Source organism: Tachypleus tridentatus, chromosome 13, assembly GCF_004210375.1.
Source record: "Tachypleus tridentatus isolate NWPU-2018 chromosome 13, ASM421037v1, whole genome shotgun sequence".
Lineage (NCBI taxonomy): Eukaryota > Metazoa > Arthropoda > Merostomata > Xiphosura > Limulidae > Tachypleus > Tachypleus tridentatus.
In genome coordinates, this window is record NC_134837.1 from 37,422,863 (window position 1) to 37,448,143 (window position 25,281).

Genomic DNA, 25,281 nt, shown 5'->3' on the forward strand with positions numbered 1-25,281 from the left:
AAGAAAAACTAAATGACGTTAGAATAAAGTTTGTTTCATAGTACATGAGAGAAAGAAGCAAAATTTAAAGAAAATCGTAAATCATGTTCATAAGATCCAATTTGATACAACTATGACTTTCAAGTTTCTTTTTCTGGATAGGACTGGAGTTAGTTAGATCTGCGTAGATTAAAATAAGATTATCATAAAAAAAATTTCCATCACTTATGTTTTATTCCATCATTTTTACCCTAATAATTTATATCACTTATAATACAAAAGGCATAATGAAAGTCCATCTTGTGAATTTTGTTTGATATCGAAATACGTAACACAGATTGAAGCAATGCAATCCATTTCAACACTCGGTTGTGGAAATAGTGTGCACATTTACCGAGAGAAAAATGGTGTGTGTGTTTGTATAATTAAAATGTACTGAAACTCACAAGTTTTTAATAAATAACTTATTTATTTAGTTCTTTTTATACAAACCTCTGTCAAATTTTGTATTTTTTCGATAAAGATACATTTATATGATAATATTATTATAGCTTCGATAAATTTTCGAGAAAGAATTCTAGCCAAGTATATATATAATATATATATATATATATATAACCACAAATGTATTCGAAATATAGATTTTGCTGGGTCCAAAAGCAAAGCTGTGTTTGTAGCTATATGTGCCTTTCAAAATCGACTTTAGCTTTGTGAATGGAAACATCCATAGATATTTAAAATATTACTGAGATCTATCACTATTTACATAATTCTTTCAAGACTTTGGCATAAAACCAGCCCTATTTATTTGAGAGTCATCTCCAAACAAAACTGGTATATAACTTACATTCTATGCAACTAAATAGACTAGAAGTTATGAAGCTATTTTGAATGAGAACCTGCAAATTTTTTTAAAAAATAAAATCTCATGTCTTATGCTCAAAATCAATACCTTTGTAAACCACTGGTCATTTCGTGGATTCAGAGTATAATTTATAATCAAATTAGCTACCGTTACAAATCATTTGTACTGAATAGGTGAAGTCCTTGACCAAGAAACTCACATTTGAATTACATAAATTATGATTTATATACTGACTGGTTCGTTAGAAGTTCGGTTTATAATGCATCTGAATTAAAAATATATTTTAAGAATTCTAAAGATAACTTTAGTATTTCAATATATATCACTCTTAAAATGTCATTTGATGTTAACTCATAACATCTGGACCTGGAAATCTGTAGAAAATCTTAGAAAAAAAAAGAGTTTGTTAACACAGCGTAGGTTGTTAGACTACCAACAACAAAGCATTAAATATAAAACATACAAAGATTATTTATCTAGTTTTAATTATGCTAAAGATCAGCTGTCACGTGCAGACCCTTATATGGAAGTCATACTAACTGTACACATTTGACAAATGAAAAAGTTATATCGATTCGTTAGCCCGTCTATGCATGCAGAATCTCCACAGTGTTTCGTGAATGAGAACTTGTCACTAGAGTGCGCCATATTTGCTCTATCATTTAGCGACATAGATGGCATTTCTAATGTGATCTTTTCAACAAGAAAATAGTCTATTAAACTTAATGCTTCTTATATATCTTCATTAATTATAAGGAATATCACAGGCCACAAGTGATAGCGTTAGATAACTACATACACTTTTTAAACAAGCAAAGACAATAAAATAACACACGCTCCTTTTAAATGGTCTAGACTTCAGTAAGAAATATATTATTATACTTTTTATATACTAGCATCTCAAAAACTTGTATGAAGAGAGCAGCCATTGAAACAGGCCTTTTATCATTACTATAGTTAATCAGGCTATTTAGACTATTCCTCAAATGTGGAATAAAACGCTATTTTTGATAGTTTTATGGTCATTTAAGCCCAACATGGTGATCGTGTCTTGTCAACTTTAGTGTTACACGTCATGTAGCACGTGGAAAGATTTATATTTTTGGCAAACTGCCACACAAGCTTTCTTGAACATTTTCTCACTCACACAAGTCACCTGAAAACACAAAAAAAGTAATTTTTTTAAAGCAAGAACTACTGTAATTTATAACCTCTTATTTACTTACAATAAAATATAGAACTCAGATTAAAGTAACTTTTGTAATAATTTATGATGTTTTGTAGGCACAGAGCACGTTTCTAAACTTTCTGTTTTACACCACAATCTATGTATTCACATTTACATAATCGATTAAAAATTCTTGATGTGGCTTGGCCCAGCTCGTCAGAGTACGTAACAAAGGTGATATGTGCACCTCCCAGATACCACCTCGAGGACTCAATATATAAATTTCGACTCAGTACAGGCAGTTTGTGATCCCTCCGGAAACCTGCTCGCGACCCCCAAGAGGTCTAATTATTGTGTATAATGTTTTAACATTAGAATTACAAATTTTTCTTTCTTTATTTAACACTACTCTTCCTAATTTATACTTTTTGTATTTAATATCAGATGTGTGTAAAATGTAGCATTCACACAAATACTAGGCGTTCAGAGTCGCAGATATATAAATTTTCAAGTTTAACGCACAGTATCCAGTTTACTTTTGTCTCAGGTTTCATCCGATTTCATTTCAAGTTGAACAAAAACAATGCTACAGAATTAACCTTCCAAATCCTACAACCGGCAATATTTATTATTGTGTTTAGTTCATGCATAGGAAGCCTCTGTTTTAATTATGTCTTCCATAAGATGTAAATAGCAGTTTTGGTCAGAACAACTCCTTTGACAAGTGCAGAAATTCTTGCATATTATAGAGGTTCGGAAAATGTTAAATCACAAACATAACAGTTCAGCACAAATGTGTGAAATTTGGGTTATCCTAAATATTTTAAAGAACTACTAGACAATATAATATTCAAGGGTGTCGTTTCTTAAATTAATAAGAAATGTAGGCCTAAGTAAGTTGTGAATCAGTAGAATCCACTGTATGATTCATGCAAGATTGAAGAAACACATTATTAAACGAAAAAATGTTATGAATATAAACAATAAACCCACTTTTAGCAGTTTCTGCAACACTAAGTTCAATTTCCCATAATCCTCGAAACGTAGTTGATGTTCCGAAGCAACACAACCCCCAGTCTCCAATAAACTCCACAGGTTTTAAAGATCACAGTTCAAACTTTTATTCCAAAAACACATTTTACGATAAATCTAATCAGAAAAACCTCAGCAAAATATGAAACATATATCTATAAAATAAATAAACTGTATATAAAAAAAGACTTAAATATAGGCTTTCAACAGTAAAAGTAACTACTAAAACCCAAGTAAAGAAATGTTTAGCAAATAATGAATCAACTATTATCCAGATGTACGAACCATAAAACTGGTAGAAACTAACGATAGACAGGCATGAAGACTAATTAATTGTTTCCCACCGACGTACAAAATTCGAAATAAACATAAAATGCCATTTGTCAGTTTATATTACCTATATCTCGTTAAACAAGACTTTTCAAAATACGATTATGTGATTTCGGTCTGTCTTTCTTGCACGATTTCTGAGTAAAAGTTGTGAACAAATAAGAACAATAAACGTATAACCTAACAACTACGTTACGTTTGTTTATTTGTTTTTTGAATTTTGCGCGAAACTACACAAAAGCTATCTTTATTAGCCGTCCCTAATTTAACTGCGTAAGACTAGAGAGAAGGCAGCTAGTCACCACCACGCAACGCCAATTTTTACCAACGAATAGTAGAATTAACTGTCACATTATAACGCCCTCACAGCTGAAAGAGCGAGCATGTTTGGTGTGACGGATATTTGAATCCGCGACCCTCAGATTACGACTCGAGCGCTTTAACCACCTGGCCATGATAGGCCTCAACTACGTTTAGTCAGGCCTTTGAAGCATTTGATATCACAACACTGTGATGATAACCCATTTATACAGGAGCTTCAACTTGTTAATTAAAATACGTAATTACGTCCAACTTAATACCACACATCAATAATTTTCAGAATGAAGCATCACAAATTAAATTCTAAACGGTTTTGGCCACACTGTTTTGTCATTAATTTGTGTGTTTGCCAGAACGTTTCGTAATGTTTTTCTTTTCAACAGCACAGTTATGTTTTAACTTCATTTTTTAAACATACGACATTTTATTGCATCTCATACATACAGGACTAGTAACAAATGCCCTAAATAATGAAGAATATTCCAGTAAATACGTTTATTTATCAACTCTGGAATAGAATTTTATAATCTTAAATACGTTTTTTTTAAATAGTTATCCACTTGAACTGACTTACATATATATGTGAATTTTCATCTCTACAAGTATTTTTACAGTTATAGAAATTGCAATTAATTGCACACTACGTTCGCTTGTTTTTTGAAATTCGCACAAAGCTACTCGAGGGCTATCTATGCTAGCCGTCCCTAATTTAGCAGTGTAAGACTAGAGGGAAGACAGCTAGTTATCACCACCCACCGCTAACTTTTAGGCTATTCTTTTACCAACGAATAGTGGGATTGACCATCACTTATAACACCTCCACAGCTGAAAGGGCGAACATGTTTGGTGCAATGTGGATTCGAACTCGCGACGCTCAGATTTCCTCTCCAGCTATTACAGTTTCCCAACAGTCTAAAAAGTGTACGGAGATTATTTAGATTTTTTCCCCTGAAAACAATCGTTTGTTTATGTCATTAAATTACTAATACCTAATCTAGCTCGATTTTGCTTTGTACCTTTACGAGTGTAATGCGAAGGCCGTGAAATGATATCAGCGTTTCGAGTTTTTATAATACACTCTAGATTCGAGCACTCAAAAAACACAAATCTAAGAAACCTACAGTAAATAGGAATGTACTTGGAAATCTATATTAACATATTTTTTTTATAAGAAAAGGGAACGAATTTACCACGATATTGTCTTAAATGTATGTAAAAATAAAACAATTATTGACGGTTTGTTTGTAATTAATTAAGCACAAAACTACACTATGGGCCATCCATTGTTTGCCCATCACGAGCATCGAAAAACGTTTTCAGGCGTTGCGAGTCCGCAGAAATACTGCTGGGGACGCTATAACATAAGAATACGAATGAAAATTTATTATTTCACAGGGTCGGGTGCAGTTTTTTAAAAAAAATTAAAACTTTTGTTTGTTTGTTTTGAAATTTCGCACAAAGCAAAGCTACTCGAGGGCTATCTGTGCTAGCCGTCCCTAATTTAGCAGTGTAAGACTAGAGGGAAGGCAGCTAGTCATTACTACCCACCGCCAACTCTTGGGCTACTCTTTTACCAACGAATAGTGGGATTGACCGTTACATTATAACGCCCCCACGGCTGAAAGGGCGAACATGTTTGGCGCGATGGGGATGCGAACCCGCGACCCTCAGATTACGATAACACGCTTGGCCATGCCATGCCTAAATTAAAACTAAGGAACAGAGGTAATTATACGTGATAATGGCGAGGGAAAGTAAGGTGCGTACACTTTAAAATACCTTCCCCAATTTTTTTCTGTTAAATATCTAGCGTGGAAAAGATACGATTGTATTCTCTCTATATTGTGATTACTCAGTGATGTACATGTTTTCTTATAACAAAGCCACATCGGGCTATCTGCTAGGCCTACCGAGGGGAATCGAACCTTTGATTTTAGCGTTGTAAATTCGAAGACATACCGCTGTACCAGCGGAAGGCTCTCAGTGATGTAACAATTTATATATTTCGAGTTAATAAAGTTCCAATACCGTTAATGTTCCATGAAAATATTAATTTATACCTGGCCTAACTTCTAAATAACTGTTTTAGACACGTACTAAAATCGAGAAATCCTTCAAACAGAGAATTAAATAACGAATTTATCTGCATTTTTATCTTAATTTATTTATGTGAAACACCTTAAATGATCATTTTTACGAATAGGCGTGAACCAAATTTTACCATGCGTGCAAGTCATAAATAATCAATCGTGTAGTCCGTTCAAATCGCATTTCTGACTCTCTTCAATGGAAGTATTACACTGACTACACCTTTCGTGACAGTTTTAAATTTATCGGAAATGGCCACTTGAATTCGGTAATATGATCTAATTATGGAAATTTAATAATTTTGCTGCTTGATACGCTGCTTAAATTTAACATACAGCACGTGTAGGCGATATAAAATAAACAACTAAAATCGACAGTTTAGTTAACTTGAAATGCCTTGGGTTTATTTGCAAGCTCAAATATTTAAATGTGTTTCTACTAACCTATTTGTTTTAAGCCACCTTAAATTCCGAAAAAAAACTTGTACCTAACGTTTCCGTCACTTACGTTAATACAGAAGTAAACTGTAGCTTTGAAAAAGAACTAATATTAGGCAATATGTACAATGTGTTATTGAAACTAAATCCTAACAAAGATTTAAATCAACAACCAATTATTGCCGCCTATAGTCTATTTCGTTTTGTTTTTCCCTTTTACATTTCAGTAAGTCCGTATTCTTTACGTTTTCAACTTTTGAAAATGCTCGAGTTGAAGTGAATTATGTACGATCTTGTAACTCGTTCTGTAATCTAACGATGTATGTAACTTTTTATACCATTCACATAAAGTGGCAACACCACATGATCCAATGACACTTACTGCACTTAAAATACGTGTGCCTTGGTAGCTTTAGAGTTGGTCCAGATTTGTGTCTGTTGCTATAGGAACACAAAAGTTAGAGAGCACGTGATAGCTGTGTTTCTTGTCTCAGACGTCTGTTTCCGAAAACTTCGTTAAGAATCAGACGTTTCTGCGTGAAAACGGACGGCTACCCAATCACGTGCAAGCATGGGTTTGAAACCAGTTTACACTAAATATGAGAATTCACTAATAGAAATTAAATGCATGCCTGATAAATTACGAATTTTCTTTGAATTTTATACTGGAACGCTATATAAATGTGGAGATAAATCACGAGCTATTTGAATGTTCAGTTCGTATATAAAAACAAGAACATATTAGAAAAAGTTATATCTTTCCTTTCTCAGTGTGAAACAACACTATGAACTACTTAAAATGATGTTCTCCTAGTTAGACCAAGGTAATGCTATATCTTTGGATAAACAATAGGCTGCACCATATATATACATATACATGCATTAAATTGTAATGTAATGTTTTGAAAGCCATAATTAACTTCTAATTTCACCATGCGTATTTTTTTTTCACTTTTTGAACGTAAAGCTGTAGGCGATATCAGTGAAAAGAAAGCGACTCATTAACGTTTCCTAATGACATTCACTGTATGACATTCGTGTTATAAAGTAATACTTGTATTTACTAGTAAAATTTTTAATGGTGAAAGATAAGGCTCTTTAAATGCATGGTTTGTTCATTTGTGTGAAAGGATATATATGAAAATTTCATTTTTAAGTGGATATTAAATTTATGAATTAAATATCATAGGCCATAATTCGTCAATAAAAAAAATATCCTTGACGATTATGTGTTTGTTCAGGTTATTGACATGAAACAAGGAAATGTTAATGTGTGTACTTAAAACAAACAGTTGATGATTGGAAGAGCATCTATGATATATGCATATGTAATTAAACACAGGGCTGTGAAGAACATTTTACTTTGGGATTAATATACACCACCAGGGGAGCAAATATCGCCTCTTGACATAGCAATCTTTACGATGGATTTATAAAAACCATATTTTAAAGTTAGACGTGTTCTCCAAATATTTACGCAAAAAGTTTCAACAACGCCTGAATATTTTGGACCTTTTCAGCAATACATAATCTACTCCTGTGTAAGCAATTTTAGAAGCACACTTCCTATAATCAATTACAATAATCATAAGGATAAGAGAAAAGAAAGTGTTGTTTTTTGTTTTTGTAAACTACAATTCACGAGTAAAAGATTATGGTAATAGAAACACCTATGGCTGTTTTTTTATGGATAGACTTCCATCCTCTGTGTCTCACGATTAACTAAACATCTGCTTTGTGTCAAAAAGAGTAGAGGAACTTTAGTACATTTCTAAATCCTATAGAATTTTGTCAACACACACCACTTAAAAAAAAAAAAAAATCCAATAGTCTGTATTGCTGCTAAACTATTCTAACAGATCTATCGTTGACGAAAAGAGACAGAAATATACCTTTTCATTCTAAAGATGAAGCATTCATATGCAAATTATCTGCAGAAGAAAACAAAAAAAAAACCTTTAGTGCGCGTAGCTGGCTCATCGGGATACTGTAGATATGCCTATCATTATGAGTAATAAGTAGACTAGTCTACTGTTTTCACAATAAGAGAATCAGCCGCTTTATAACAGGTCTTATACAACAACTTCGATAAATCCACGTGTTCAGTCCACACAAAAATATTTTGCTTCTTTCCAGACTCTATTCACCTCTATATTAACAGCAAAACGTACAAAAATCAATCTTGATTAGTGGAACGTTTACAAGGAACAATCGCTCAAGATATTGAGTGTAGCAACAAGCGTTTGTTTGTTTGTTTGTTTGTTTTGGAATTTCGCACAAAGCTACTCGAGGGCTACCTATGCTAGCCGTCCCTAATTTAGCAGTGTAAGACTAGAGGGAAGGCAGCTAGTCATTACCACCCACCGCCAACTCTTGGACTACTCTTTTACCAACGAATAGTGGGATTGACCGTAACATTATAACGCCCCCACGGCTGAAAGGGCGAGCATGTTTGGCGCGATGGGGATGCGAACCCGCGACCCTCGGATTACGAGTCGCGCGCCTTACGCGCTTGGCCATGCCGGGCCAGCAACAAGCATTCAGTGTCTTTAGCATTACCAAACGGTGACGTCATATGAAGACGTTTGCACCTCGCGGTTAACTGCTACATCGTTGTCACTGCAACTGTAACTAAATAGGATTAGATTCATGATGGCATGATCTGAAATCATGTAAACATAAAGCGTCCTACACCGTTCCGTATAGTAAGATTGTAAATGGTGGACGGTTCTGTTCACACATCGTCTTCTATAATTCATCATCTTGAATGAAGTTAAGGATAAAATTACAAAAAAGAAAAAAACATAAATAATCATTTACCTTTTTTTCGAATATCTTCTTGCGATGAATAAAAATTTTGAACTGTTACAGGTTTCAAATAATTATACATAAAGACATTCTATTCCTAAAATTTAACAGATCCACCGATTATTGGAAGATATTATAATAACACCGTTAAGGTTGCATTTTTTTTTGCCGACAAGAGTCTAGAAATCAGAATGCTTCATTATGAATCTTCAAAAGGTTTAAACTGTCTTTCTACTATTCATTTGGACACAACGTGGCTTAGACATAAATAACCAAATGGATGTGTTTGAAGGTTAAGTTTTGCTTAGTTTTAGAGAGCTTAAATGTTTTTTAATTGCAGAAACTTAAAACATTAAAAAATAGGCTCCATAAGACGCAATAATAAAAAAAGAGGTATTTTAGGAAATAATTTCCTTAGCACGTGAATGTTTTACATTTGAATATCTTCACTGTTGTTAAACTTCATGAAGAAAATATTCCTTGAAGTCCAAAGAAGAACCATTGAAGACAGAAAAATTACATTCAAGTTTAGCGTGTCACAAAATATTGCTATGATCATTTTGTGCCAGTCTCCGATACTCTAATGAACATGGAAGTTCTGATGGTCCTGAAAGTTGGTCTTTTCTTATCTTCAACAACGGAAGAGAAACGTGGTGGTTTAATATTATAACAGTTATTAAACTCAGAAGAAGCTATGAATATCTTCTTGCTAGTGTCAGTCATTTATCAGCTGAATCTATATTTTGCGAGATTTGTAATTTTAACATAAAGAACAAAATGCGAGTTTCCCAACAATGATAAGAACATTTGGTTTTCTTACATACCCCCAATTTTTTCTTTAAATTATAAATTTCTCTTAAAATAAACACGGTAAAGTCGTTCTGCCAAACAACAACAAAATACATAATTCAATTAGCATATAAGCAAGGAGCACAGGATGTAATTTTGTTACAGTGTTAAATCTACCAAGGTCCCAAAATGGAGCTTTGTGATTCTCTCCGACATCAATATTCCAAACTTTTTAAACTGCTAATCACATTCATCAGATGAACCAGACTCGGAGATATGATCTCCAATTTGTAAGAGAAACATCCATGTACTTCAGACCACATCATAAGCCGCAGATATTTAAAGGATTAAAAGGATCCGAACTCAGCTGAAAGATGTAGTATTATTTGCATCACTTTTTCTTTTTTTTACAATAGAAACTAATTAATGTTCTGGTTCTTGCGAACATAAAACTAAGAACACGTTTATGATCTGAAAGCGATAAGTTCAATTTAATAATAACATATTTTTGTTCCTTGTGAATGACTATCATGCTAAAACGTTGCAACAACCGAATGAATTCACTAGAAGCAAATATCCCAATAAACAAGACATGACGAGCAACCTTTGTTGCTATGTAATACAGACATTGAGAAGGAAAAGTTCTAAACAACATTTATTTTGTTTAAATTAATTTATGATGTTAAGTTTTGCAGGTTTCGACAACTGATATTAAAAGATAGCATAACATTGTAAGTTGCTTTGCAATCTAGACTACTAGACTAGTTGAGTCTAGTAGACGCTACAGTGGTCTGATGACGGATGTTGATTTCAAAGGACCTAGATGACACTTAAGGTATAATTGTTTGAAGACGCTGGATATTTATTTAGTCTAACAGATCTATATGACACTCTGGCAAAGTTATAACTTTGTCAACTTCAAACAGTGTTAATTTCAACAGATTTTGGTGTTGCCTCTTGTTCCATTAGGCCATATTATTTGCGTCTAGCAACTGATGCAGCTAAAACTTGCTGCCTAAAGAAAAATGTCGGTGTTAGAAGTAAGAACCAAGTAACGGCGTTAAACCAATACTTGGTTAAGGAAAAAAATATGAACAACACTGGTCGCCTGACTACGCTACATATCTTGATAACATTCCAACAGAACCATTACATAAAATGACTGCTGAGATAAAATGACCGACAGTACAGGGCCAGGATTGTGCGAGTGTTGAAAATACCATATCTTAAGGATGACTTCGCAATTTCACATCTTATCAATGTTGAAAAGAATGGCCCTTTTACTCGATAACGGTGTTGAGAGAGATTCTGACCTGATGCACACTGGCTCTTACATTACGTTACTCATATACCGGTGTTGTAAAGTGACAGTCACGACAAGGTTGTCACGGGACTACGTTATCATGGTATTGAGGTTAATTGGCTTAGTCGACTACCGTAACATTCAAGAGAACTTCTGTATCACACTGTGTACGATTGTAACACTTCCCAGCATTCTGACTTATTACGGTTGTGTTTTAACTGCCACTGGCTTTACCTTTCAGTTCTGTTCAGTTCTCGGTCGAGCCTGCTCGAGGCACTAGAGGTGGAAGTAGACCCCCGCGTCCAGTCTGTGTAGATGGAAGCGTGACAGATGACCATGTATGTCGTGATCCCAAAGTTGCCGCATCATCTGGATGTAGGTAAGCGTTTCTCTTCTCAGCAGCCTGAGGTTGGATGACTGGAGATTGGGTGCCACGTGCGGTCCGTGACAGTTGCTGGACTAGTGAGCGGGTGATCAGTTCCGGGAGTGCGTCGAGCTGTTCCTGAATACACCCAAGCCTCTCCTCCAGAGAGGTCACTCTTTCTGCAAGTATCTCCTGGCGTTGATTAATGTCGGACACAATCTCATACACGGTGGTTTGTGTCTGTAGAGAATACAACCATGAACCAATGACGTCAGTACTGAAGCTAATACATAAAAGATAGTGAACTAGTTATGTTAGTGATGAATGTAATACATAAATATCACGAACTAGTTATGTCAGTGGTGAACAGAATACAAAAATATTATTAACCAATAAATACTTAAGAGGATGCTGAGAAAACAACTATAATCGTGCCATGTCAGTAGTGAAGAGAATAAAAATAATTACGTTGATGGTATATATGCGAATAAAAGGAAATCATAAACCAGTTAAATCAGTGATGAATAGTTATGTGAGCGAAATATGTGTAGAAAAATCTCAGTCATAAACCAGATGTGGCAGTGGTGAAGATAATACAGAAATCACACACAAACAGATTGGTAATGCCGTTAAGTTAATGGGACCAGATCATAAAATACGAAATAGGTGCGATATCGTTCAGACTGTCGGGAGATTTATAAAAATAATCATTTGTGTCAGTTGGTTGACTTCAGACAAAGTAATATGACAGTGTACACCATTTCTTAATAGGTTAGATAGAGTGAAAACATGGTACACATAATTTCTTAATAGGTTAGATAGAGTGAAAACATAGTGTACATATCCTCTTAGAAGTAATGATCCAAAAACTTTGATATTTGTATCATCTCGATAGTCTGGTTCTAAAAAAAAAGTAACTCAAATGCGATTAAAATGTCTAGAAAAATACAGTTAAAAAGCAGGAAGCAAATAATGCAAGCTTACTTTTTAATCGTATTTTTATACACCCGACAACGTTCAAACACGTGCAACATAAATTGTTGTATTTTGAATATTTATAAGAAAAAAATCAGCACATTCATACTCTAATATTAAAGTTGACTTGAGGCTTCAATAACCGTGGATTGAAAACGTCTCAAGTAGTAGAATTTAACTTATGGGCGATTTTAAGGTGCAAGTACACACGTTAATATTTTCCTATTTTTACGTGATCTTACGATTCACTAAGCCATACATCTTTACTACAATTGCTCGTAAACAAGGGCGTCCGGAGAAATTTCTCAAAGGAGGGGCAAAATATTTTCAGGAGAGGCAAAGTAGTGTGTAATTGTGAACTGAATAAAAATGCATATACGTATGCTGAATGAATAAAGAGAGATATATGTTTCTCATTTTTTTCAGGAGGCAAGTGCCCCCCCCGGACTCCTATACAATCGTGAGGCAAATTTTAAGAACTTAATATGTCAATTGCATAATTTTTATTATCATGTTGACCGACAGTTACCTTCACAAAACCCGACAGAATTTTAGTCTCCTACGAACAGTTCTAGCTGACAGACTAATATTTTATTAGTATGACCGCAAACCTATATTATCGAAAAAATCAGTATCTAATTGTTGAAGTAATACAGACTGCAAATCTACAGCATCGAAAAGATCAGTACCTAAATTTTAGAACAAACAACTGAGTTTAAGTCGCGAGAAATGCTTGTAAAAACATAAAAAAACTATAACAAGTAAGCGAAGTTATTCAAGTTATAGGTTTATCAATTTAGAGAAGCGCCACCTTTCGTTCATATGTTCTTCAGTCTTTCATTTGTCAAATATTAGTTGAATATTATAATTCGTGTTAAAAGAGGTTCGTTTAATCTGGATATGATAATCTCCCAAAACTGAAACCTTATTGCATTTTTTTTTCAATTCTACAGGGTGGCCCGTAAGTCCCTACCCATCCATATGTTATTATGTTATATTCAATAATACTAATGATGAGTTGAAGGCAGCTGTTACCACGGCCTTAGGAACAACAAACCCTGCTATGTTGAGGAAAACGTCTCACAGAACATGGCGTCGCATAATATTATGCAGCGAGAATGAGGGACAGCACACAGATACACTGGATACATAAAATATATGGATGGGTAGGGATAAAGGACCACCCTGTATAATAAAAAGTGGACATTTGTCTCAGAATGATCGACTAAACCACACAAAAGACTCGCGCTTTTTACGTCAGATAATTTGAAGTTGCCAGGAAAAAGATATATCTTACCTTTGCCATATCCGTAATGGTTGATGAATTGTCAAGTAGCTTCCGTTGGTCCATTTTCACTTTCCTAAGACTATGGGAAAAAAAAAAAAAAACCAAACATTTATATCTCTCATCTTTAAACTTCAATAATGGGATATGATTTGTCAAAAATTGCTAAAAAACTAAACATTGTTAAACCATGTTTTTTTACTTGCACAACTACGATAATATTTAAAGATCATGTCTATATTATAGCTGTAAAGCAAAAAAGGCATTACAAAGTTGGTCAAAGCACAAAAATTTTCACTTGAATAAAAACTGCGCTTAAATCACTGACAACTATTCAAAAATGAAGCTCTCTCGAATGTTGTACAACAGCAATTCGTATTATTCCACGGCGGGACAGCGGTAAATTTGCAGACTTACAACGCAAAAATTCTGGGTTCGATTCCCTGCGGTGAACACAGCAGATAGCCCAAATAAACATTATCGTCAGCAAAATCATTTACCCTTGGTAGTGAGTGACCTCTGTTGGAGCTTTAAGTCTTAAACAATCATGTCTTAGTTAAGCTTTTGCGACAACCTCACTGATAAATTAATATTACACGATGGTTAGACACACCTACAATTTTTAAGATATTACAGCCATCTTTAAGTATTAAATACACAAGTTCACTTACCTGTAAATCGCCAGAAGAAATTTCCTCTGGTGAGTTCGAACCTTTCCGGGGCTAACACGTTTGACAAGTTTTGTATTTTTGTAAATTAACCAAGTTTCTCGTAGCACATTAGCAGCTGCATTTTTGAGCTAGAAAAATAAACCAATTTCTTATTAAGATCTAAATATCCTTGAATCTCATTATGCAGAAAAAAAGTTTAGTATTTTTCTAGTCATAAAAATGTTGTAAGGAAAACTGGGTTTTATATCATTGCACTTTATTTATGTTTTTATTCGTATCTCCGTCACACCAAACCGTTTCAGCCATGAGAACGTTATAATGTTGTGGACAATCCTACTATTCGTTGCTGAAAGAGTAGCCCAAGAGTTGGCGGTAGGTGATAATGACTAGCTGCCTTCCCTCTCGTCTTACACTGCTAAATTAGGGATGGCTAGCGCAGATAGCCCTCGTGTAGCTTTGCGCGAATTTCAAAAACAAACAAACAAACAACTTATATTTTACAAGTTTTAAAAGCACGTACTAAATTATAAGGACAGTTGTTAAAAATATTAACTCTAAAAATTTACTCGAAATTTTGTCGCGCGTTTATCAAAGAAAGCATAAAAATGAAATGATAAACAAAATAAACGTATTTTCAAAAGTAAATCATGTTCTTCGAAAATATGTCTATATAACTGGAATCCATTTTGTTTTGTTTTTCCTTTACCAAGATATTGGTAAATATTGGTAAATTTCATGAATATATAAAAGGAATCGCCGAAGACATATTTTGTGGAAATCTATTCAAAGTGAAGTAAAAAAAAGGTTAGACCTTTCACATCTCCATACGTTCAAATACGTTCACCTTCCATTTAACGTAAGCCTAGCATGGCCAGGTGGTTAAGGCACTCGATTCGTAATCCTAGGGTCGCGGGTTCGAATCCCCGTCATACCAAAGATGCTCGCCCTTTCAGCCGTGGGGGCGTTATAATGCGACGGTTAATACCACTTCATTGGTAAAGGAATTTAGTTTAGAAAATTCCCTAGTTTAGCAGTGTAAGACTAGAGGGAAGGCAGCGCAGACAACCCTCGTGTAGTTTTGCGCGAAATTCAAAACGAACCGTTTAACGTTACTTTGATCATGCAAACTTTCCAACGAACTCTAGTAGCTTTTAAGATTAATTAAAATACGCACCGAACTGCCATCTGGTGGCACGTTTAAAGCCTCATATCACTAAAAACTGGGTTTCGACGCCTATGGTGAGCACAGCACGGATAAACAAAACCAGACTGAATTATACTAAATTATGGAAACCAAAAATCTTAAATATTATTTTTTGTTACATTTAGGAGTCCGACATCAGTTATTTTTCTCACAGCCCGTGGTAATTATTATTGATGACAAATGCTTATGAAAGTAAGCATACTTGTCTCTAAATTTCAAATGGGAAATTTCGCTTATTTAATGTCCCACTAAAATGATTAAGGAACAAAAATATACAATAATTACAATAGCACTTTATCCGTGGACAATATTTACATAATATATACACAACTGTTCTGATTACGTTCTCTATGGAGCACAAAAAGTCTTAGTAATTAAATATATTATATAGTTAGTGTAAAAATGTATAGCTTCTAAACACTAGACTTGCAGTTAAGGTCATAAAATACAGTTTTTAATCACTACAGTAACTAGTTGTCTGTTTATCATAAAGTACAGCTTCCAAACATTTCAGTAAAACGTAATTTGTGTGATAAAGTATCGGGCGGTTCAGTAAATTATATGAAATCAACTTTAAGTACGCAAATCATCATGCCACGTGACAAAGTACAGCGATACTAAAACGCGATGGAACAGAATGTATCAGAACTACATTTTGATATTGTTTAGCATTATGTGGGTAGCGTGATGTCACCAAACAATAACTATTTAGTGCAAAATATTTACACACTTCGATCATAAAGATATGATCAGAATGAGGATTTAGAATTTCAAAGGTGGAGATATACGTCGTACTTAATGAGGATCGAATTGAGATTTCTGGGTCAAGTAGTATCGGTGTGGTTCTAAGCAAGAAATGGATTATTTTGATAGGCGAGAATTTACGAATACATATGTCAGTTGCGAAAGCAGTCCATGTGTTCAAGGCTTCACATACAGAAGAAGGATACTTCTCTGTGAACGAGGTCATTATAAGACTTCTAGTCAAACCTCCCGTTCTGCAGTCGAATAGCTCAAGAAATTCTACACGAAGACATACTGGCCAAGTTTCTTATAGATTTATATGCAATGGGACGGATTGTTGAAGCAGACGTTGGGAAGTCGCCGTGCTTGAACACTAGATTGGTTATGGAAACCCTGCAGGGAGGCTTGGTTTGTTTAGGATATGACAACCTTATGACGATTGTTTTTACAATAAAAACCACACTGTTGGACTACTGCCAAAATGAGTAAAAAATGTTACGAAACTAATTGTAAGTACGTGGTGAGGCTCCAAAATGGTTTTATAAATAACATACTCAATTTTTGTAATTTCCAAACGTTGCAGATACTGTTTGTGAATGTTAGCATCAAAAAGTATTCGAAACCTAAAATAACAATCAGTCTGTAACCAGACATTTTACTATCAAGCTCTACATGACCAATACATAGTCAGTATGCTAAAGTATAGTTTCCAAAACCTAGTAAATATCTGCGAAGTTTCTCTCTTCCTATCCATCTCGAAAGAGAAGTTCTACAAATGGCTTCCGGTTGTCTACTTGCCATCTTGTCTGGCTCCAATTGCAGAACATTTCAAGCTACATGACACGCAATTATTTCCAGTGGTTAGTGTTAAAAATGGTGAAGCTTTATGATTAGTATTGTCATATATACACGTTATAAAATACAAAGTAGCCTCCTTGGTATAATGAATAAAATATTTTTGCTGTATAAACTTGTTTCAAGAAATGATAAGAACGATTACGTTTATGGATTTGCATTTGTTACATTTAAAATCGTCTAACTAATGCGTTTAACTTTACAGAAAATGGAAACATGTAATTTTTAGATTCAACAAAAAAGACATTTCTTGAGATATTTTCAAAGTTGTAAATTGTATGTATAACAACATAGCAATTAGAACTAGACATTTACAAAGTGAAGCTTTAGGCAAGTCTAACAGAAGATTTAGGCAAGATTAGAAAAGTGTCGCTTAACTTGGCACGTGCATTACGTTTTACGGCAATTATAAAATATATTAATTGTACTTACACTTTTAAAGACTTTCCACGTGAAACTGTAGATCAAAACGAGTGAACACGCACAATACACACGTGCGTAGGGTTTCCCCCCAAATAATTTCAAACCGATATTAATACGACACACACACACAAACGATTAAGATTAGGAAATAAAACTTTGAAAAGTTTGGAAGCTTACAACTTTTCTCTGATCATCTAGAAAAGTTTCGTTCCTGTTTATGTTAGCTAAGTCCTTATACTTCCGACGAAAGTGACCTTCCCCTAGTTTGTTTATTTGCTGGTGGGGTTTTGATTAGCATTTTGATGACATGCTTTACAACATCAGGAGAGAATTTTCCTTAATAAAATTTCATTGAAACGTGACAGTTTTGCTTTTAGTGTGTTTACGAAAACATATTTTAACGTGAAAACTAACGAATTATCGACAGAGTGGGCAGTGCCTCCAAAATGAACTCTGCCTTAATTGTAGTATTTGAGGTAAATAATGTTATGTCACACCACTAGGGGTATGAAAACGACTGTCTTTCTACGGAACGTCATAACACGTTTTTCGCCGAAGGAGATATTTTGTATTTGTATTTGTACTTTGAAATTCGCACAAAGCTACTCGAGGGCTATCTATGCTAGCCGTCCCTAATTTAGCAATGTAAGACTAGAGGGAAGGCAGCTAGTCATCACCACCTACCGCCAATTCTTGGGCTACTCTTTTACCAACGAATAGTGGGACTGACCGTCACATTATAACGCCCGCACGACTGAAAGGGCGAGCATGTTTGATGCGATGGGGATTACGAGTTGAGACCCTTAACCACCTGGCCATGCCGGGCCTCTCGGTTATAAGGTTTCTTTGGAAAGTAACACTGAAACAATATTATAACTCTATCTTGCCCGTGTTAAACGTACAGTCAGATAATATCTTATCTTTTTTTTTCCGGGTAGTACGGTGTTCTTACAGTTAGTTTATAATGTGTCTAATAAATATAATAAACAGTTAAAATGTTTACCACTTGAATAACAACAATAATATAACGTAAATGATGAGCAGCTACTTCTATTTTAGTTCTAACACCGTACTTCTGAAGAAATCACACATAAAAATTTGTATTGCGGTGAGTTTCGAATGATTCATGATGTATACTTATATCAGTTTGTGAAAAACTCTTATTTCTACTGGAACAACTGCCTGGAAAACTATTTCGTTACCGTAATGAATGGGTTAAATGAATTTAAAAATTGGCTACATACGCACGCACACACACACACCTATTGAACTGGGAAGTTTTATGGAGTTCATTTGCAACAGACGATGAATTATGAAGACATTTGCTTTATTTACTAATTATTAAGTTATTAATAAAACAGAAAACTGAATTTTCACCTCGACTGAAGTATACTTAGCTTTCCATAGCCATTTCAGCCGTGGGGGCGTTATAATGTTACAGTCAATCCCTCTATTCGTTGGTAAAAGAGTAGCTCAAGAGTTGGCAGTGGGTAGTGATGACGCTGCCTTCCCTCTAGTCTTACACTGCTAAATTAGTGGCAGCTAGAGCATATAGCCCTCGTATAGCTTTGCACAAAATTCAAAACAAACAAGCTTTCCATTATTTATTATTGTACGTAGAATGAATCGCATTTTATAAAATCTGTGAATATATACCGTGTTCGGAAGAATATTTCAGTACCAATATATTTTGTTCACGATAACTTATTGATAGTTCAACAATAAATGCTACCACGGGTAGACTTATGACCAAAGGTTCATGTTTTAGCTATTTCCAAGAAACGTAATTTCTACAGTAAGACTAATAATTAATTTAGAGCCAAATGAAGTTTAAATTTTTTTTTAATGAGAAATACATATGTGGAAACTGGAATCGCAACACCCCCACTCGGCTCCAATGGACTTCTGAGCATTCAATTTGTTTAAATGCACGTTGGAGGGTCTGTGGAAAGTTCGTCAAAATGTATGGTCTAAGACTGAACATGATGTAATTATGAACATCAAACTTAGCATGACTGTGATAAAGAAGATTATTCTGAAGGCAACTCGAGACCCAGAGCATCATTTTTCTAAAGTGCGATTTAGCCTTAATATGAAGTCCTAAAGTTACACTAAAAGACGTTTGAAGCTATAATTAAAAAATACTCACAGTGTGATTTCACATCTGTGTAGAAAAGAATATAGAATAAGGCATAGTGTCTTGAAATAATTACTTTTAAATGTTAGTTATGCATCATATGATAGTTTCATGCAGTTAGGCCTCACACTGAAATAATTTCGTAGATTTTTTATTTGTTTTGCTTCTACATAACTAAAAAAACAAACTACTAAAATGTTTATGGTTTTGACATACCACATTTCAATATAAGTCGCTAAAGGAAATGACACGGTCAAACTAAGACGAATTCACGGAATATAACACCGTATTTCATAAAAACAAAATATTTAAATAATTTAACATTCATACAAAATAAAACATGTTCCTGAATGCCTCTATAAAATGCACATAAAACTGAACATTTATAAAGTTTAATATCTAGGTAGATGTATTGATGCATACTTGTTTGTTTTTCTTAGATATTTGTGTAAAGTTATTCAAAAACTATCTTGCTAGTCGTTACAAATTTTGAACTTATAAATTAGAGGGAAAACAGCTAGTCAACGGCATCTCTCATCATGTTTTGGACTATAATTTTCAGCCGAAAACTGAGAACTATCATCATTCTTATAATGCACCCATGGGCCCAAAATGCGTAAAGCGACAGTTTTTTTCGGTAACAAGTAATAAACAACTGATCTAGCAGAGCCATAGTTCGGCACGCTATCTACCTATGAAACACAATATGCACAAATAAGAAATATACCGAGCACATATAAAGTTTCATATAGTTAGTTTATTACCTATATGTCAAACACAATGCAAACACGCATCAGAGATAAAAAGAACACATGTAAGGCCTAATACATGATTGGAGTTGCAATTATGTCAAAGTATATATATTTCATACCCTTTTACACAGTTGAGTGTCCATCATGAAGTTGTGCACGTGTTTCTCAGCTCGGGTAAGTTCCAGTTTCCTCGCTATCACAGCTACTACAAGGGCAGTACAACCCGCGCCCTGGAAAAAAAAAATCTGTAAGTTGTACAAAAATATAATTTTACAGTGTACCAGCTGACAAACGTAAACTATCATACACTCTTCACAAATTCCAATTTAAAACTAAGCAACAGAAACAGTGAAATAAAATGTACGAAAGAAACTTTCGTAGACCGATCCTAGCATTACTAACGAGACATTTTACATGATATGATTTAGTGACAAAATAACTGTGTAATACATTAAGCTGACTAGTGATTGGGTAAGGAGTAGCGTTTGGGGTAAAACTTCACAATGTGCAATTGGCAGATAATCACTTTTATGGAATTTTACATAATATCTACTACACAATCTTTGGTAAAATCCACGAATAATAATAAATAATGTAGCTTTTCTTAAATGCCAAGCAAGTGTGGGTCATTCTTCTGGACCCTTTAATTCGACTCCTTTAAATATCTTCTTTCATGGGAAACTCATTTGAACCCAGTTTCATGCCATAGGTTTTAAATATAGAAGATACAGTGAAATTATCTAACGTTGTTCCGTTTTGTTGGTTTATTCTATTTTCCCAGAAACCTTTGATAACATTATTTATCTGATTATTTACTGCAATTCCCTCAATTACGACAGATGAACGCACTGATTCACTCTATTACTTTCCGATATATATACAGAAATGTAAATATTTGTGGTAACACCCGATCGGGAGGGTTGCAGAACTTTCACAGACAAAGCAAATAATTTGTATTATGCCCTAACATTTTTGTTGTTGTTGTTGGTTTTATTAATATGCAATCTTTAATTTATACAGAGCATACAACTAACTTTTATGTTTCCATGCAGTTTATCCATGAAAGATGATTGAACATTTATAAAAATATCCTTTATTACTCCCAGCGAAACAATTAACTTGTCTAATGGTCTTTTGACCTTATCAGTTTTCATACAAGCCCACGTGATAATTTAATATTGTGTGTTTGGGCTAGTCAAGTCGTGTTGCCAGTGTTTCATCGTTACCTTTACTGTCAGTATATCGTTTTACCACATTTGTTGGACACTTGAAATAACTGTTTCGCAGGAAAACGAATCGTGTACTTGAACGAACGGAATGATTAATCAGAACCCAAGTTTACTTTTCAGCACTTAGGTTGCCATTAATTTTGTGTATTTATAACTTATGTGAAAGCAAAGAATAATTTAATAATATGAAAATCATACTATATCTGCTACATGTAGTGCTTACAAGTCTTTATGGCCAACATCAGAATTCAACAAACTGGCTGTAGTACAACAGACTGTTGGAGTGAGGAACTGTAGAATAATGACATCACTGGCTGATGTTGCAGCTCCACATCTGCACTGAGCTCCCCTATCTTTTACTGTGTATATTGTGCATTGACAACGATACAGTTCTGTTGTTCTCTTCTCTCCCTGACGTCGAACACGCTAACAAACTGTTATTGACAATTGCATAACAACTCAAACTTAGACTCGTGTGTAAAGAACACGTGTCTTCAACTTTACCCATTCCACTGTTTGAGGTCCTGTGGTCTTTCAATTGTTTGGTTATCTCTTCTGAGTAATGGTTTTCAAACAAACTACACGTCTATTATTAAAAGTTGCAGTTTCATTTATTCCCTATTCTGGGTTTTGGATATAGCCCTTATTGAAACATGGAGTCTTACTACAGCATTTCTCAAATAACATTCTTGACCAGCCAGAATATTGATTTTTAGATACTTGTCATATTTCAATTCTAGGGCTGATATCACAGTACTTATTACCGAACACACGTAATATCACTGTCTGTATTTATAATCGTGTGGCATTATTTGATCGGTTTGATGACAATCAATCACAATGTAAATTATAAATACGTGACTGAACTCTGGCACAGTTTATTTCACACGATAAGGGTGTGGCATTCCAACAGAGTTTTTGTTTTATTTCAATTTCCCTAAACTCCATAATTATTCCTAGTGCCGCATATGTATCAAAAACACAAAACAGGCGTGCTATAACGTGCATTTGTAAAGATCTCCTTATGACAATTAATTATACTTATATATATCAAATATATAGAACAATTACATACATACTTTTCTTGCAATACTAATATAAAAAATATGATGTTATTAATTTTTAATAATGATAAGAAAAAAGTCGTTATAAAAGAAACCACAGTGAACAAAGATGAAGAATCCAATATACGATTCTAATTTGTGATCTAGTGTACGTTTCATGAACTTTAGCTTTTACGTGAATAATTTTATTTGACAAAAAAGGCTTTTTAATTTTAGTTATTATTTTCTTTATTTAATTAACACTTATTCCTGGTCTGACGTGAAGCCACCGTGTTATTGATTCAAATGAATTTTTTTCACAGTGTACCAGACACTTCATTTCCCGCTGTTTCTATCGTTACCAGATACCGCAATTCTTATTTGTTCTCTTCTGACAAAGATAGGTAACACAGAATTTCAACAATAAAACTAAAATATCTTAAGCTGTGGTATAAAAAAAGAGAAAGAAGTGAAAAGACTTACTCTTAGATGCTACAAAAAATAGTTTGTTTTTTTACAACTCATACCTCACCAGTGACAGGGGAGAATTGAGGTAGTGGACATTTCTAACTCTTAATTAAAAGTCGTCTATTGACTTCAAGATATGAAGTTTTGATACCAACATAGACTAGACACAATCCCTTATTACAGAGCAAAAACAAAGAAACAAATCACTTATCTATTTGCTAACTTATTTCCCTAAATGAACATGATAAAAGAGCATGCTCTGTATGTTAACCCCCCCTGACTAGAGCGCAAGATCACACACATAACTGGGTAAGTTGACACGGATAAAATTAAATAAAAAAAACAGTTCATTTATATCTGTGTATTTATTGCATATTTAAATAAAGCAAGTAAAAACTGTTTCACACTATATAATGCCTACACTTTGAAGTTGAAAGTTCAGAAAAAATATGACAGGAAAATAAAGGAAAGAAAAACGTAATTGAATATTTTGTAAGACTATTAATTAATTTTCGTTTTTTTCAACATTTAAATATTAAAATTAATCGAAATGTTTTAAACTATTTTTGTATTATATCATTACATTATATAATTATTTTAAGATCATCAAAAATACATTTGAATTTTTCATTGTGGGACTGATTGACAGGCGAGTCAGCATGCCACAAAACTTGCCATTCTATTTACAGTTTCCAAATAAAATTATGTACCACTAAATAAACAAAATAATGCTCTTTCATATACCACGTAAATTATCTTAGCAAAGTATTTAAAATAACGTAAAACCTTTGTAGTAGAAAATATTTACACGTTCAATATAAAAATAATTTTCCCTGACACGAATATAGTAGGTTGTCCAGAAATAAATGTCGAAATTCTCACGATGACATTTAGAAGATGAATACTGAGTAACTTATCGTTGGTTGGTTGATTTAATCCAACGTTTGTCGTTTACAAGGTGTTTTAATTCTCTGCTGTTTCAACTCTACTCAGAGTAAGTTTCGCAACTTCCAAAGACAGCATGGACAAGAAGGACTTTCGTCTGATTTTCCTCTACGACTTCAAACTTGGACGAAAAGCTATCAAAACTACACAGAACATCAATCAGGCATTCGGCCATGGATCTGATACTAAACGTAATGTTCAGCGTTGGTTTCAAATGTTTCAACATGGAGGTGAAAGTCTTGAAGACCACGAGGAAAACACATTAAGGGAAGCATCTGAGACAGACCTTCACACAACAGTACGTGAGCATGCAGAAAAGCTAGGCACAAGTAAATCAAGCATTGCCAACCATCTGAGTGCAACTGGAAAGACGAAAAAGTTGGATAAGTGGGTTTTGCATGAGCTAACTGAAGATCAACAAAATCGGCGTTATGAGACCTGTCAAGGATGACGCTCCAAAAATTGAACAAATTGGGAATCGAGATTCTGCCTCATCCACCTTATTTCCCAGAGCTTTCTCCTACAGATATAAATTTTTGCAAGCACTTTGATAATGTTTTGAACAATAAACGTTTTCAAAACCAGGCAGCTGCAGCAGAAGCTTTGAGGGAGATCACTGACCACAGAAACTCTGATTTCTACACCAGGGGCATAAATAGCATCGTTACACTTTCTTTGTTTGTTTTATAATTTCGCGCAAAGCTATACGAAGGCTATCTGCGCTAACCGTTCCTAATTTAGCAGTGTAAGACTAGAGGAAAGGCAGCTACTCATCACCACCCACCGCCAACTCTTGGGCTACTCTTTTAACAATGAATAGTGGGATTGACCATCACATTATAACGCCTCCACGACTGAAACATCGAGCATGTTTGGTGTGAGAGAGATTCGAACCCGCGACCCTCGGATTACGAGTCCAGTGCCTTAACCACCTGGCCATGACATCGTTACACGTTGGCAAAAGGGTGTTGAAGCAAATGATGCTTACTTTGATTAAAGCATGTTTTACAACACTGGTTTACACTTTTCCAAACTTCGCAGTTCAAAAACATTTATTTCTGGACAA

The 25,281-nt window shown here is 34.3% G+C and overlaps 1 protein-coding gene across 6 annotated transcripts in view; it reads right to left on the reverse strand.

Moving 5' to 3' along the window:
• Positions 1–479: 479 nt before the first annotated feature.
• Positions 480–25,281, reverse strand: part of LOC143236993 (small conductance calcium-activated potassium channel protein 1-like) — a 301,110-nt gene continuing 276,308 nt past the window's right edge. For 5 of the 6 annotated variants that reach the window (XM_076475773.1, XM_076475770.1, XM_076475772.1 and 2 more), the window contains exons 6-9: positions 20,650–20,760; positions 14,416–14,543; positions 13,757–13,826; positions 480–11,724 (exon numbers count right to left, since the gene is read on the reverse strand). In XM_076475773.1, coding sequence (XP_076331888.1) covers positions 11,368–11,724; positions 13,757–13,826; positions 14,416–14,543; positions 20,650–20,760 — 666 coding nt within the window. In that variant the 3' untranslated portion in view covers positions 480–11,367. The remainder of the gene's footprint in view (positions 11,725–13,756; positions 13,827–14,415; positions 14,544–20,649; positions 20,761–25,281) is intronic. The other variant, XM_076475775.1, reaches the window with a different exon arrangement.